Source organism: Chiloscyllium plagiosum, chromosome 13, assembly GCF_004010195.1.
Source record: "Chiloscyllium plagiosum isolate BGI_BamShark_2017 chromosome 13, ASM401019v2, whole genome shotgun sequence".
Taxonomy (NCBI): Eukaryota; Metazoa; Chordata; class Chondrichthyes; order Orectolobiformes; family Hemiscylliidae; genus Chiloscyllium; species Chiloscyllium plagiosum.
This window is the reverse complement of record NC_057722.1, coordinates 54,257,374-54,270,415: the sequence shown is the minus strand read 5'-3', so window position 1 is coordinate 54,270,415 and position 13,042 is coordinate 54,257,374. Positions and strand designations below refer to the sequence as shown.

At 43.6% G+C, this 13,042-nt stretch overlaps 1 protein-coding gene across 6 annotated transcripts in view; it reads right to left on the bottom strand.

Annotated features, from left to right (window-relative positions):
• Positions 1-13,042, bottom strand: part of vwa5b2 (von Willebrand factor A domain containing 5B2) — a 169,363-nt gene that overhangs the window by 46,441 nt on the left and 109,880 nt on the right. For all 6 annotated transcript variants that reach the window (XM_043702438.1, XM_043702441.1, XM_043702442.1 and 3 more), the window contains exons 9-10: positions 6,411-6,587; positions 2,782-2,892 (exon numbers count right to left, since the gene is read on the bottom strand). In XM_043702438.1, the coding sequence (XP_043558373.1) occupies positions 2,782-2,892; positions 6,411-6,587 (288 nt within the window). The remainder of the gene's footprint in view (positions 1-2,781; positions 2,893-6,410; positions 6,588-13,042) is intronic.

Sequence of the window (13,042 nt, the reverse complement as noted above, 5' to 3'; positions counted from 1 at the left end):
ATGGTGGTATTCCCATGTATCTGCTGCCATTGTCTTTCTATATGGAAGTGGTCATGAGTTTGGAAGATGCTGTCTAAGGATCTTTGATGAATTTCTGAACTGCGTCTTGTACATAGTACACACTGCTGCTATTGAGTGTCAGTGGTGGATGGAATGGATCTTTGTGGATATAGAGCTAACCAAGTGGGACTGCTTTGTCCTGGATCTTGTCAAGTTTCTTGACTGTTGTTGAAACTGCACCTATCCAGGCAGTGGGAAGTATCTCATCACATTCCTGACTTGTGTCTTCTAGATGATGGACATGTTTTAGAGAGTCAGGAGGTGAATTACTTGCCACAATTTTCCCAGGCTCTGACCTGATTTTGAGCCACCATGTTTATGTGGCCAGTTCAGTCGAGTTTCTGGTCAATGATAACCCCAAGGATGTCAATAGTGGAGAATTCAGTGATGGTAACACCATTGAAAGTCAACGGGGAATTGCCTTTTATTGGAGATGGTCATTGCCTGGCATTTGTATCGTGCAAATGTTACTTGCCACTTGTCAGCCCAAGCCTGGATACTGTCCAGATCTTGTTGCAGTTGAACATGGACTGCTTCAGTACCTGAGATGTTGCAAATGGTGCTGAACTTGTGCAATCATTGGCGAATAATATTCCCACTTCTGACCTCATGATGGAGGTATGGTCATTGATGAAGCAGCTGAAAATGCTTGGGCCTTGGATATTGCTCTGAGGAACTCCTCCAGAGATATCCTGGAGCTGAGATGACTGACCTCCAACAAGCATGACCATTCTTCCAATGTGCCAAGTATGACACCAAGCAGCAGAGATTCTGCCCCCTGATACTCAATTATTCCAGTTTTGCTAGGGCACTTTGATGTCACACTTGATCAAATGCACTCTCACCTCCTCTCTGGAATTCAGCTCTTTAGGTCATCTTTGAACCAAGGCTGCAATGAGGTCAGAAGCTGAGTGGCCCTGGTGGAACCCAAACAAGGCATCAGTAGGCAGGTTATTGCTGAGCAGGTGCTGCTTGATAGGACTGGTGATGACACCTTCCATCATTTTACTGAATATTCAGAGCAGATTGATGGCATGCTTGTTGGCTGAGTTGGATTTGTCCTGTATAGAGGACATACGTGGGGAATTTTCCACATTGTCAGGTAGATGGTGGTGTTGTAACTGTATTGGAAGAGCTTGGCACTGGGAGTGGCAAGTTTAGATGCACAAGACTTCAGTACTATTGTTCGGAATGTCGTCAGGTCCCATAGCCTTTGCAGTATCCAGTGACTTCAACCGTTTCTTGAAATCGTATGGAGTGTATCAAATTGGCTAAAGACTGTTATCTGTAATGCTGGGCACCAAGGAGGAGGCTGCAATGGTGTTCAGCCTTATCTTTTGCACTGATGTGCTGGATTCTTCCATCATTGAGGATGAGGATAATTGGAGACCCTCCTCCTCCAGTGAGTTGTTCACACCATTTATGACTGGAAGTGGCAGAACTGCAGAGCTTAGATCTGATCTGTTGTTGGCTCCTTTGTCTATCACTTGCTGCTTATGCTTATTGGCATGTACCTACTCCTGGTTCGTAGCTTCACCAGGTTGACACCTCATTTTTAGGTCAGCATCCGCAAGGGTATTTAGTGAATGGGGCTTAAAATGATTGGATATTTGATCCCAAGCCAAAACATCATGGATACTGACCAGGTACTGAGCTAGACCTCAGGTGCAAGTAGTGCCTCAAATGACAATCAAACATTTCATTAAGCAGGGACCATAGTGGCCCTTCTTTGGCAGGCATTGAGGTAGAAAGATCAGACTCCGTATTAGCTTCTCAGGTAACCAGGCAAAAAGTTTTAAAAATGTTTTTTTGAGAAAACAAATGTTGTTTGCAAATGTCAACATTTTTACTATTCTCACCCGGACTGCAATTGTTCAAAGAAGAAGTTGGAATTTTTCCATTATGGACGAAGGGAAAAACAGGAAAATTCCTTTCCAAGCACATCACTGATCATGCTTGGATATGTCACTATTAAGTTTTATCACCCTTCAAGATAAGCTATGCTTTTTTGTCCAGTAGCTCATGTGTATGTGATAAATAAACTATTAATATTTGCTGGATAATTTTCAGAAGGTGAGATTATTTTAATGAAAAATTAGAAAATGATTGATTATTTCATGTTGTGTAAATTAAAAGTTCTGAAGACACATACGTTTAGTCAGCAGACCTTTTTTACTTGTCTGCTTCATGATTTTAGAAAGGCTTTCTCTTCAGAAATGTGTGCATTTTAAAGCTGCATTTTCCTATTCTTTGTTTAATATAATTTTACAACATTTTGTTAGCGGATTAATTTTCTGAATAGTGACATTACAGTATAGTCAAATTCTTTTGGTGTACAAATACAACTACTTTGATATATGAAACCCACAACAATCTACCAGTTTGTATAGATTTTCAATAAGCCAACTGACATGTTTATCATAAATCTGAGGGTACACTGCGTTCATCTCCATACAGGGACAAATCAGACACTATCATTATTAAACAGAATAGGATTTTTGCAGTATATAAATCCAATAACTTCAGAGTGTAATAAAGCCTTTGCTATGCACTACGTTATCCTAAGACAAATAGGAAATCAAGGGAGCAAATAGCCTTTTATTATCACCAGGTTTATCACAAGTGTGCTGCTAAGTCCCCACATGACACGACCAAAGTTAATGGAAACTAAAGGTACTGATACTACTTCTGTACTCTCATCTGGTAACTGGAAAAGCTTACATCATTACACGGTCGGCTGGAAGAGAAGAGAGTCCGCACATTTGAGCCAAAGCCAATGATGTTCAGTAATGTTCCAGGTGGTAAACTTTTAATGACAACTACCATGGCTTCCTGGAAATGAAGAAAATGGAAAGCAACAAAAATGAAATCAATGCCATGGTAGTTTTAGATCACTTCTCTAAAAATTGTATATTAACCTACCAAGTAAAGATCAAATGGTTGATAAACAATCAGTGGACGCTGAAGTCTCTTATATTGTATTAAAAATGTGATAACCTTGTAAACAGTTGAACAGAATGACTGTCCATGCCCCACAATGCAAACCATTGCCTCCCCCAGTCCAGTATCTCTGCTTTCAACTTCAATGAGACTCTCATTGTTCCAGCTACTCAGCTCCGAGCTGGCGGGTGGCGGTGTTCCCAGTCCTTCCCCGACCAGCAACCTCTTTGTGTCCTCTTCCCAACAGGGGCATGTGGACACTGGGGAGGGGAAGGTGGTCTAAGAATTTAAGGGGTCACAGGGAATGAGGGGAGTCAGAAATTGCAGGAAGGTGTTGATTACAAGGGATGCAGGAATTGCTGGAGGAGATAGTAGCTACAGAGCCATTAAACTGATGGGAGAAGAGTGGTGCATGAGATTAATGTAAATAATGAAAATAACAATAAGACAGTAGTTAAGGAAGTTAAAGTCTAATTATAGCCATTATATCATTGTCAAAAAGCCCATCTTGTTCACTAATACCCTTAGAGAAAGAAAACTGTTGTCATTTTCTGGTTTGGCCTACATGTGACTCCAAACTCACAGCAATGTGACTGACTCTTAAATGTCCTCTCATATGGCCTAGCTAGCCATTCAAATATACCAAACCACTAAAAACTCAAAGCAATTAAACTAGACAGACTACTTTTCATTGACACAGACAATGGAAATAACAACAGCAAAACCAGCCCTATTGACCTTGCAAAGTATCCTTATTAACCTCTAGTGCTAAAATTGAGAAAGGTATCTTATGCTTTAGTCAAGCAACAGCCTGACATAGTCATATTCATGGCATAGTATCATACAATGTCCCAGATACCACCATCACCAGCTCTGGGTATGTTCTGTCTCACCGGCAGGGCAGACCCATCTGAGGACGTAGCAAAGTGCGTACAGTTAGGAAGCAGATGCTCTGGGAGGCCTCCAAACTGGCACTGGACCCCATGATGTACCTCATAACATCAGGTCAAACAGAGGTAAGAAACTTTCTACCAACACCTACCAGTCCAGCAAAGCTGATAAATCATCCTCATGATGAACACTACTGGGTGTAGAATGATGTTCCCCAGCCAGAGCACAATGTGAGTACAAGAGTGGCTTGGCAGCACCACTATTGATAGAGTTGGTTAAGTCCTAAAAGACATAGCTGCAAGACTAAGTTTGTGGCACATGGTGAGGGAACCAACATGATAAAAAAAGCTTTGTTGACCTCATCCGCATAAACTGCCTGCCACAGTTGCATCTGTCCATGACAGTATTGGTGGTGACCACAGCACAGTCCTTGTGGAAATAAAGTCTCATTTTGACTTTGAGGATATCCTCCATTGTGTAGTGTGGCAGTACAGTGCTAAATGGGACAGATCCTGCAACTCGAGACTAGGCACCTAGTCCTGGGTAGCAGAGCATTATACTCAAAAATAGTCTGTAACCTCATGCTTTATTCTTCCATTACCATTAAGCCAGGAGATCAATCACAGTTCAATAAACAGTGAAGGAAGGCCTGTCAGGAGCAGTGCCAGATATGAGGTGTCAATCTGGTGACACTACAAAACAGGACAACTGGCCTGAAAGCAGCATAAGTAGCAAGTAACAGACAAAACTAAGCAATTCTACAATCAACAGATCAGATCTAAGCTCTACAGTACTGATGCATCCAATCATGAATGGTGGTGGATAACGAAACAACTCACGAGAGAAGGTGACTCCATAAATCCTCAATAATGGGGGAACCTAGCACATTTGTGCTAAAGATAAAGAAGCATTTGTAAAAAACTTCAAGCATAAGTGCCTAATGGATGACCCATTTCAGCCTCCTCCTCATGTGGTCTTGAATCACATTCGCAAGTCTTCACCCGATTCAGTTCACTCCACATGGTATCAAGAAATGGCTGGAGGCACTGGATATTGTAAAGACTATGGGGTCTAAAAACATTCTGGCAACAAAACTGAAGACTTATTTTCCAGAACTTGACATGACCTTAGCTAAACTGTTCTAGTGCAGCCACAACATTGGCATCTACCCAACCATGTAGAAAAAAAAAATACACAGGTATTCCTTGTACACAAAATGCAGGACAAATTTAAGCCAGTCAGTTACCACCCCAACAGTTTATTATTGGTATTCAGTAAAATGTTGGAGGGAGTCATCAATAATGCACTCAAGCAGGACTGAGCAGGTTATTTGGTTTGTAATAACCTGCTCAGTCTGAGTTCTGCCAGGACCACTCAATTCTTGGTCTCATTACAGCCTTAGTCCAAATGTGGATAAACGAGCTGAACTCCAGAGGTGAGGTGAAAGTGACAGCCCTTGAGATCGAGGCTGCATTTGACCAAGTGGAGCTTTTAGGAGCGCAATCAAAACTGGAGTCAAATATCATGCTGATTGAAGTTATACCTACCACCGAGGGCTGGGACAGAAACTATCACTCCCACGCCCCTCAATGCCCCAAACCCAGCACGTCTGTCCCAGTTCCAGCCCTGCCCCTGAGCACAGTGGCCTCTCCTACAATCTGAGCACTATGGGCCCCCCTAGAGTCCCAGACCTTGTAAACTGCACCCTGATCTACCCTACAATCAACATAATTTCCTCAGACAAATAGGCACATGGGAACCACCAGCCACCTAGAAAACACATGTACCATCCTGGCTTGGAAATACATCACCAGACCTTTAGTGTCACTGGGTCAAAATCCTGGAACTCCCTTCCTAGTAGCATTGTGGGTATACTTGCACCAAATGGACTGCAGCAGTTCAAGAAAGCTGCTCACCACCACCTTCTCAGGGGCAACTGGGAATGGTCAATAAATGCTAGTCCAGCCAACAATGTCTGCTTCCCATAAGTGAATAAATGAAAAACAAATTAAGATGGAAGTTCTCATCAGTTCAGTGACATTGAATGGTTGCAGTTGTGGAGACTCCAATAGCACAGCTTGATTAAAGCAAAGAATCACTAACAGCAACTTCTAGAGCTCCATGTTTAGATTACCTACAGTGTGGAAACAAGTCCACACCGACCCTCCAAAGAGTAACACACCTAAACCCATTCCCCTCTAATTAGTGCACCTAACACTAGGGAGAATTTAGCATGGCCTATTCACCTGACCTGCACTTCTTTGGAGCATGGGAGGAAACCCACACAGACGTGGGAAGAATATGCAAACTCCACACAGTCACCCAAGGCAGGAATCGAACCATGGACCCTGGTACTGTGAGGCAGCAGTGCTAACCACTGAACCACCATGCCATACTGACTGCCAAAGCTGTTTTCAGTGTCAGAGGAGTAATGACAGTGAATATCACAAAATCTGGGCTATTAATAAAAGAAATAGCTTGACTGATTCACAATTCATGCATATTTCTAAGTAGCTCACTTTTATTTTCTCTATATTAATGCCACTCATGCTGCCACTTCTGTCGATAAGGAAGATGATTTCTCTGGTCACGTTTCCAAAATCCATTGGGACGCTTTGAAGGTCCGGGCAGAAGTTCAGCATCAGCACAGGATTGAATGTGATGTCTTTATGAAAGCGCTTCCGCACAAAATCAACCTGCAAGAAGATGGCACTCATTGTCATCAATATTGATACGGTTACTTTCATACTTGATAATAGGCAGCATTATAAGCAGTGTAATAAAATTTTAATAATGGCACTTACATTTATCTACCGATTTGGGTCAAAGCATTTCAAAGCACACCACAAAATGAATTACTATTCAAATGTTAGTGCTTTGTCAAAAACAATTTCCACAAATTTAGGTGCCTTCCTACAAGTAGCAATAAAATGCCGAGTTAAGATGAAATTTTTATTGCATTATATATAAAGTCTTTGTCCTTATCCATGAATCCCTCTCTGTCTTTTCCTCAATCAGCTGTGTCATTTTCCTGAGCAGATCTTGAAACATGTAGATGATGGATGACAGAGAGTAGAGAAATGAACTTCAAGATCTATCCCCTGAAGTGCCTCCAGAATTTGAAGGTCCAAAAGCATCTCCATGTCTAAAGGCTCAAACACACAGTTTTAATAAGATTTCCATAGGAAACACAAGAGTTGTCTGTGCGCAACAAAAGTGGACATGTACTGCAATGATAATCACTGCGTGAACTTCAAGGGCCATCATCTAGGGACCCTTGACTCCATGGGGTCAAGATTGGTTCAATGAAAAAATGTGGGCAACATTAAATCTACTGGAAGAGAATGATCACTCTTTAGGTTTAACCTCAATGATAAGTCATCAGTATTCAAGAAACATCTGTGGGATTGTCCATGCAAGGTCTGAGAGCTGCAAGACACTTGCCTGAATTGCAAAGAAAACACACTTCCGTCATATAATGACCACAAGACTGGATGAATTTCAATGATGTTTTGAAATCTGTCCACAGGAACCGGTCGACTGGTTCATTTCCTTTTCTCGGTCTATCAGGCCAACAATCCTCACAGAAATAGCTCAAATTCCAAAAGCGGAGCAGAGCACTTTAAACTTATCCTTAATTGAGCTTCCTCTATCAATGAAACAGTAATCAACAGGCTGCCTCATGTTGCAATCAACTGCTCCCAGCAGTGAAACGTCTATCATTCTGGAGATCACTGTGTGGTTGAAAAGCTCACTGAACTCTTTCAGTCTAAATGGGCGAATGAACCAAAAAACAAGAATTTTTGTTTTCTATATTCTTCCATGGGATATGAGCATCATGGCAAGGCCAGCATTATTGCTTGTGTTTACTTTCGTTTGAACTGATAATTTGTCAGTCCATCTCAAGTGCACTTACAAATAATTATATTAATGTCGGACGGAATAACTCTGCAAGCCTGACCAGGTAAGGGCAGATAGGACATAGAACATAGAACAATACAGCATAGAGCAGGCCCTTCAGCCCTCAATGTTGCACCGACCTGTGAACTAATCTCAGCTCATCCCCCTACACTATCCCATCATTATCCATGTGCTTATCCAAGGATTGTTTAAATCTCCCTACTGTGGCTGAGTGAACTACATTGGCAGGTAGGACATTCCACACCCTTACCACTCTCTGAGTAAAGAACCTGCCTCTGACATCTGTCTTAAATCTATCACCCCTCAGTTTGTAGTTATGCCCCCTCGTACAAGCTGACATCATCATCCTAGGAAAAAGACTTACACTGTCTGCCCTATCTAATCCTCTGATCATCTTGTATGTCTCTATCAAATCCCCTCTAAGTCTTCTTCTTTTCAATGAGAACAGACCCAAGTCTCTCAGCCTTTCCTCGTAAGACCTTCCCTCCAGACCAGGCAACATCCTGGTAAATCTCCTCTGCACCTTTTCTAATTCCCAAAATATGGTGACCAGAACTGTACACAATATTTCAACTGCGGCCGCACTAGCGTTTTGTTTAGTTGCAGCATGATATTGCAGCTCCAGAACTCAATCCCTCTACCAATGAAACCTAACACACCGTACGCCTTCTTAACAGCACTGTCAACCTGGGTGTCAACTTTCCGGGATCTAGGTACATGGACTCCAAGATCCCTCAGTAAAGATGGTAGATTTCTTTCCCTAAACTCATTTGTGTACAAAATGTTTTATATAATAAACATTCATAGTTTCATGGCCACTATTACTGAGATTAGCTTTATATTCCAGATCTATTATCTGAGATCAAACTCTACCATCAGACATAGTGGGATTTGAAACTATGGCCCTCGAGCATTAGCCTGAACCTCTGGGTTCCTCCTGGTGCTGTCTTATAGGGTGTAACAGGGCCAATGCAGCCAATTTGTTTCCCCTAGGTGGTGAGTGTAGAATTAGGGGACACAACCTCAGGATAAGGGGTAGGTGATTTAAGACTGAAAAGAGAAGGAACACCTTCACTCTGCAAGTGGTGAACATTTGGAATTCTAAAGCCAGAGATTTTTGGAAGCTCAATAACTGAGAATTTGCAAGGCAGAAACTGATTGCTTTCTGAAAACAAACTATAGATACATTTTAAATCTGGGAAAGCACAGCCGGTCAGGCAGCATCTGCGGCGCAGGAGAATCGACATTTCGAACATAAGTTCTTCATCATCTCCATTCCTGGTGAAGAGCTTATGTTTGAAACATTGAATCTCCTGCTCCTCAGATGCTGCCTGCCCGGCTGCGCTTTTCTAGCGTCACACTCTTTGACTCTGATCTCCTGCATCTGCAGTGCTCATGGTGGGGGTGGGGGGGGAGGTTGACAAGGTAGCTCAGTGGTTAGCACTGCTGTCTCACAGCGCCAGGGACTGGGTTTGATTCCAGCCTCAGTCCATATGGAGTTTGCATATTCTCCCTGTGTCTGTGTGGGCTTCCACCGGGTGCTCTGGTTTCCTCCCACAATCCAAACATGTGCAGGTTAGGTGGATTTGCCACGTTAAATTGCCAATAGTGTTCAGGGATGGGTTAGGTGCATTGTTCAGTGGTAAATATAGAGGAATGGTTCCGGGTGGGTTACTCTTTGGAGGGTTGGTGTGGACTTGTTGGGCTGAAGGGCCTGCTTCCACACTGTAGGGATTCTATTCTATGAAGGAATTCTATGCTCACTTTCTCCCACATTTTAAATCCGCTCCAGTATGTGGATCACTAATATTTATGTTACAAAATAGAGGATTAAGGGTTGCATTGTTATACTGTTATATTATCTAATCTGTACATAATGTACTAAGTCAAGGCTGACATAAAATGTTCATACATTGCTTCTCTAGTGATTGGAACCAAGTGAACCTCATTAACTATGAGGTTCTTGATTGTTAACCTCTCTACGTAGTTATGTCCGAGCCTGGGTGTCCCTGGAGAAGGAGCACACGGTGTCCACCAACACCCTTGAGATTTTCAGGGAGAGGTGGGCACTGCAGGAAGTGGAGTGAATTATTTCTCCCTCCAACTCTATTTTGATTAAATCCCTGCCCTCCCCACACTATTTGATCACTCTGAGAAGGGCACTGCTTGTCACTGGCCACCCGGATGTTTCCTTTCTTCCTGGTAGTGGAAATAAAAAAAGAAACAAAAAAAAAATAAGCAGGTAATATAAGTACGACCACAGTTAGGGAGTATGTGGAGAAATAAAAGAAAACAAATCCTGGAGATTTAAAGTCTCCTCAGTTAAGGGCACTAAAAAATATATAAGCAGGAGATAAACAGAAAAAACTGCCCTTGAGGTGGCCAGAAGGTGTTTCAGGATGGACTGACAGCCGGAAGGTGTGTCAGAGAGGACCGAGGGCCAGAAGGTGTGTCAGAGAGGACCGAGGGCCGGAGGGTGTGTCTGAGAGGACCGAGGGCCGGAGGGTGTGTCTGAGAGGACCGAGGGCCAGAAGGTGTGTCAGAGAGGACCAAGAGCTGGAAGGTGTGTCTGAGAGGACCGAGGGCCGGAAGGTGTGTCTGAGAGGACCGAGGGCCGGAAGGTGTGTCTGAGAGGACCGACAGCCGGAGGGTGTGTCAGAGAGGACGGACAGCAAGACGGTGTGTCTGAGCGGACGGAGAGCCGGAAGGTGTGTCAGTGAGGACCGAGAGCTGGAAGATGTGTCAGAGAGGACGGAAAGCCGGAAGGTGTGTCAGAGAGGACCGACAGCCGGAAGGTGTGTCAGTAAGGACCGTGAGCCGGAAGGTGTGTCAGTGAGGGCCGTGAGCCAGATGATGTGTCAGAGAGGACAGAGAGCCGAAAGATGTGTCAGTGAGGACTGTGAGCCAGATGATGTGTCAGAGAGTACCGAGAGCCGAAAGGTTGTGGATAGTGAGGAGGGCTGTTGTCGGCTGCAAAGGGACTTAGATATGATGCAGAGCTGGGCTGAGGAGTAGCAGATGGAGTTCAACCTTGTCAAGTGTGAGGTTGTCCATTTTGGAAGGACAAATAAGAATGCGGAATACACATAGCATTGCCCTTTGATGTGAAGGGCAGTGCTTGTCACTGGACACTCGGGTGTTTTCCTGTCTTCCTGGTGGTGGAAACTGAATAAAGATTTGTGCACTTTGTGTCTTTCACTGTGTGTCACACCTGCACAAACACACGATGGGTGCTGGGGAAAAAATAATTGTGGGGGTTAATAGAAAAAAAACACAAAAAAAGAAGAAAAAGAATAAACAAAACAGGAGTGTAAGCACACTGCTTAAAAATGAAAAAAAAAAATGCGGAATACAGAGTTAACGGTAGGGTTCTTAGTAAGATGGAGGAGCAGAGGGATCTTGAGGTCTATGTTCATAGCTCTGTGAAAGTTGCCACTCAGGTGGATAGAGCTTGTAAGAAGGCCTATGGTGTATTAGCGTTCATTAGCAGAGGGATTGAATTCAAGAGTCGTGAGGTAATGTTGCAGCTGTACAGGACCTTGGTTAGGCCACATTTGGAGAACTGTCTGCAGTTCTGGTCGCCTCATTTTAGGAAAGATGTGGAAGCTTTGGAGAGGGTGCAGAGGAGATTTACCAGGATGTTGCCTGGAATGGAGAATAGGTCGTACGAGGATAGGTTGAGAGTGCTAGGCTTTTTCTCGTTGGAACGGCGAAGGATGAGGGGTGACTTGATAGAGGTTTAGGGGAATAGATAGAGTAGACAGTCAGAGACATTTTCCCCGGGTACAACAGAGTGTTACAAGGGGACATAAATTTAAGGTGAAGGGTGGAAGGTATAGGGGGGATGTCAGGGGTAGGTTCTTTACCCAGAGAGTGGTGGGGGCATGGAATGCGCTGCCTGTGGGAGTGGCAGAGTCAGAATCATTGGTGACCTTTAAGCGGCAATTGGATAGGTACATGGATAGGTGCATAAGCTAGGACAAATGTTCGGCACAACATCGTGGGCCGAAGGGCCTGTTCTGTGCTGTATTGTTATATGTTCTATGTTCTAAGGTGTGTCAGAGAGGACTGAGAGCCGGAAGGTGTGTCTGAGCAGACCGAGAGCCGGTAGGTGTGTCAGAAAGGACCGAGAGCCGGAAGGTGTGTCAGAGAGGACCGAAAGCCGGAAGGTGGGTCTGAGAGGACCGAGGGCTGGAAGGTGCGTCAGAGAGGACGGAAAGCCGGAAGGTGTGTCAGAGTGGACGGAGAGTCAGAAGGTGTGTCAGAGAGGACCGAGAGCCGGAAGGTGTGTCAGAAAGGACCGAGAGCCGGAAGGTGCATCAGAGAGGACGGAGAGCTGGAAGGTGCATCAGAGAGGACGGAGAGCTGGAAGGTGTGTCAGAGAGGACCGAGAGCCAGGAGGTGTATAGGGATGAGCTGCCTTTTGGCTGTATGTGGGTAAGTGGTTTGCTGGGTTGCTGGGGTGTCGGAGTTCTTTGCACTGTTTTATTGTTCATTTGATTAGACTGTCTTGTATGAGTTTGTTACTATTTCCTTTTTGATAACCTAAGGCGGGATTTGAGGCCGGTCCACATTTCCGTGTTAACGGTGGGGTTTGGGGTTTGGCCTTGCTGACCTTTCCCCTGTAAGTAGTATCTTTATGTGTATGGCTGCTTATTGTTAACTGTTTGCAATTCGCACCGTTTCATAAAATAAGAAAAAAATATAACCAGGAGGTTAATATCTCCTCAGTTGAGGACTGACTCTGAGCTGGCTGGACCAGAGGATGACTTGGTGATGGGGATGGGCCTCTGTGCAATTACTTCAGCTTCATTTGCATTATTTACTCTACATTTCAATCTTAATGCTTGTTTAAGTTAACAGTTTGGACAAATGATACCTTCATAGTCCAGTCAATATCAAATTTATTCTGCTCTTCTATTTCTCTACTTTATCCATTAGCTGGGGACTTCAAGTTGTCCTTCACACAAGTGAAGCAATGATGATATAATTGGAACCATTAAGCTATCAATGTATTCTAGTGACATGGATTAAGTTTTCTCTGTCAAAGATCATTTTTCATATAGATGAATAGGGTAGACATAAAGTCTACTGCTTTGTGGATTTGTTGCAGTTGTAAAAGAGCAGCCATTTTTTTCAAGAAGTTTGGCCATGTTTCCAGAAAATGAGCTTACATCTCTTTGGAGTTAAAAAAACAAAGACATGCTCACGGATTCCAATTTTGTCTAAG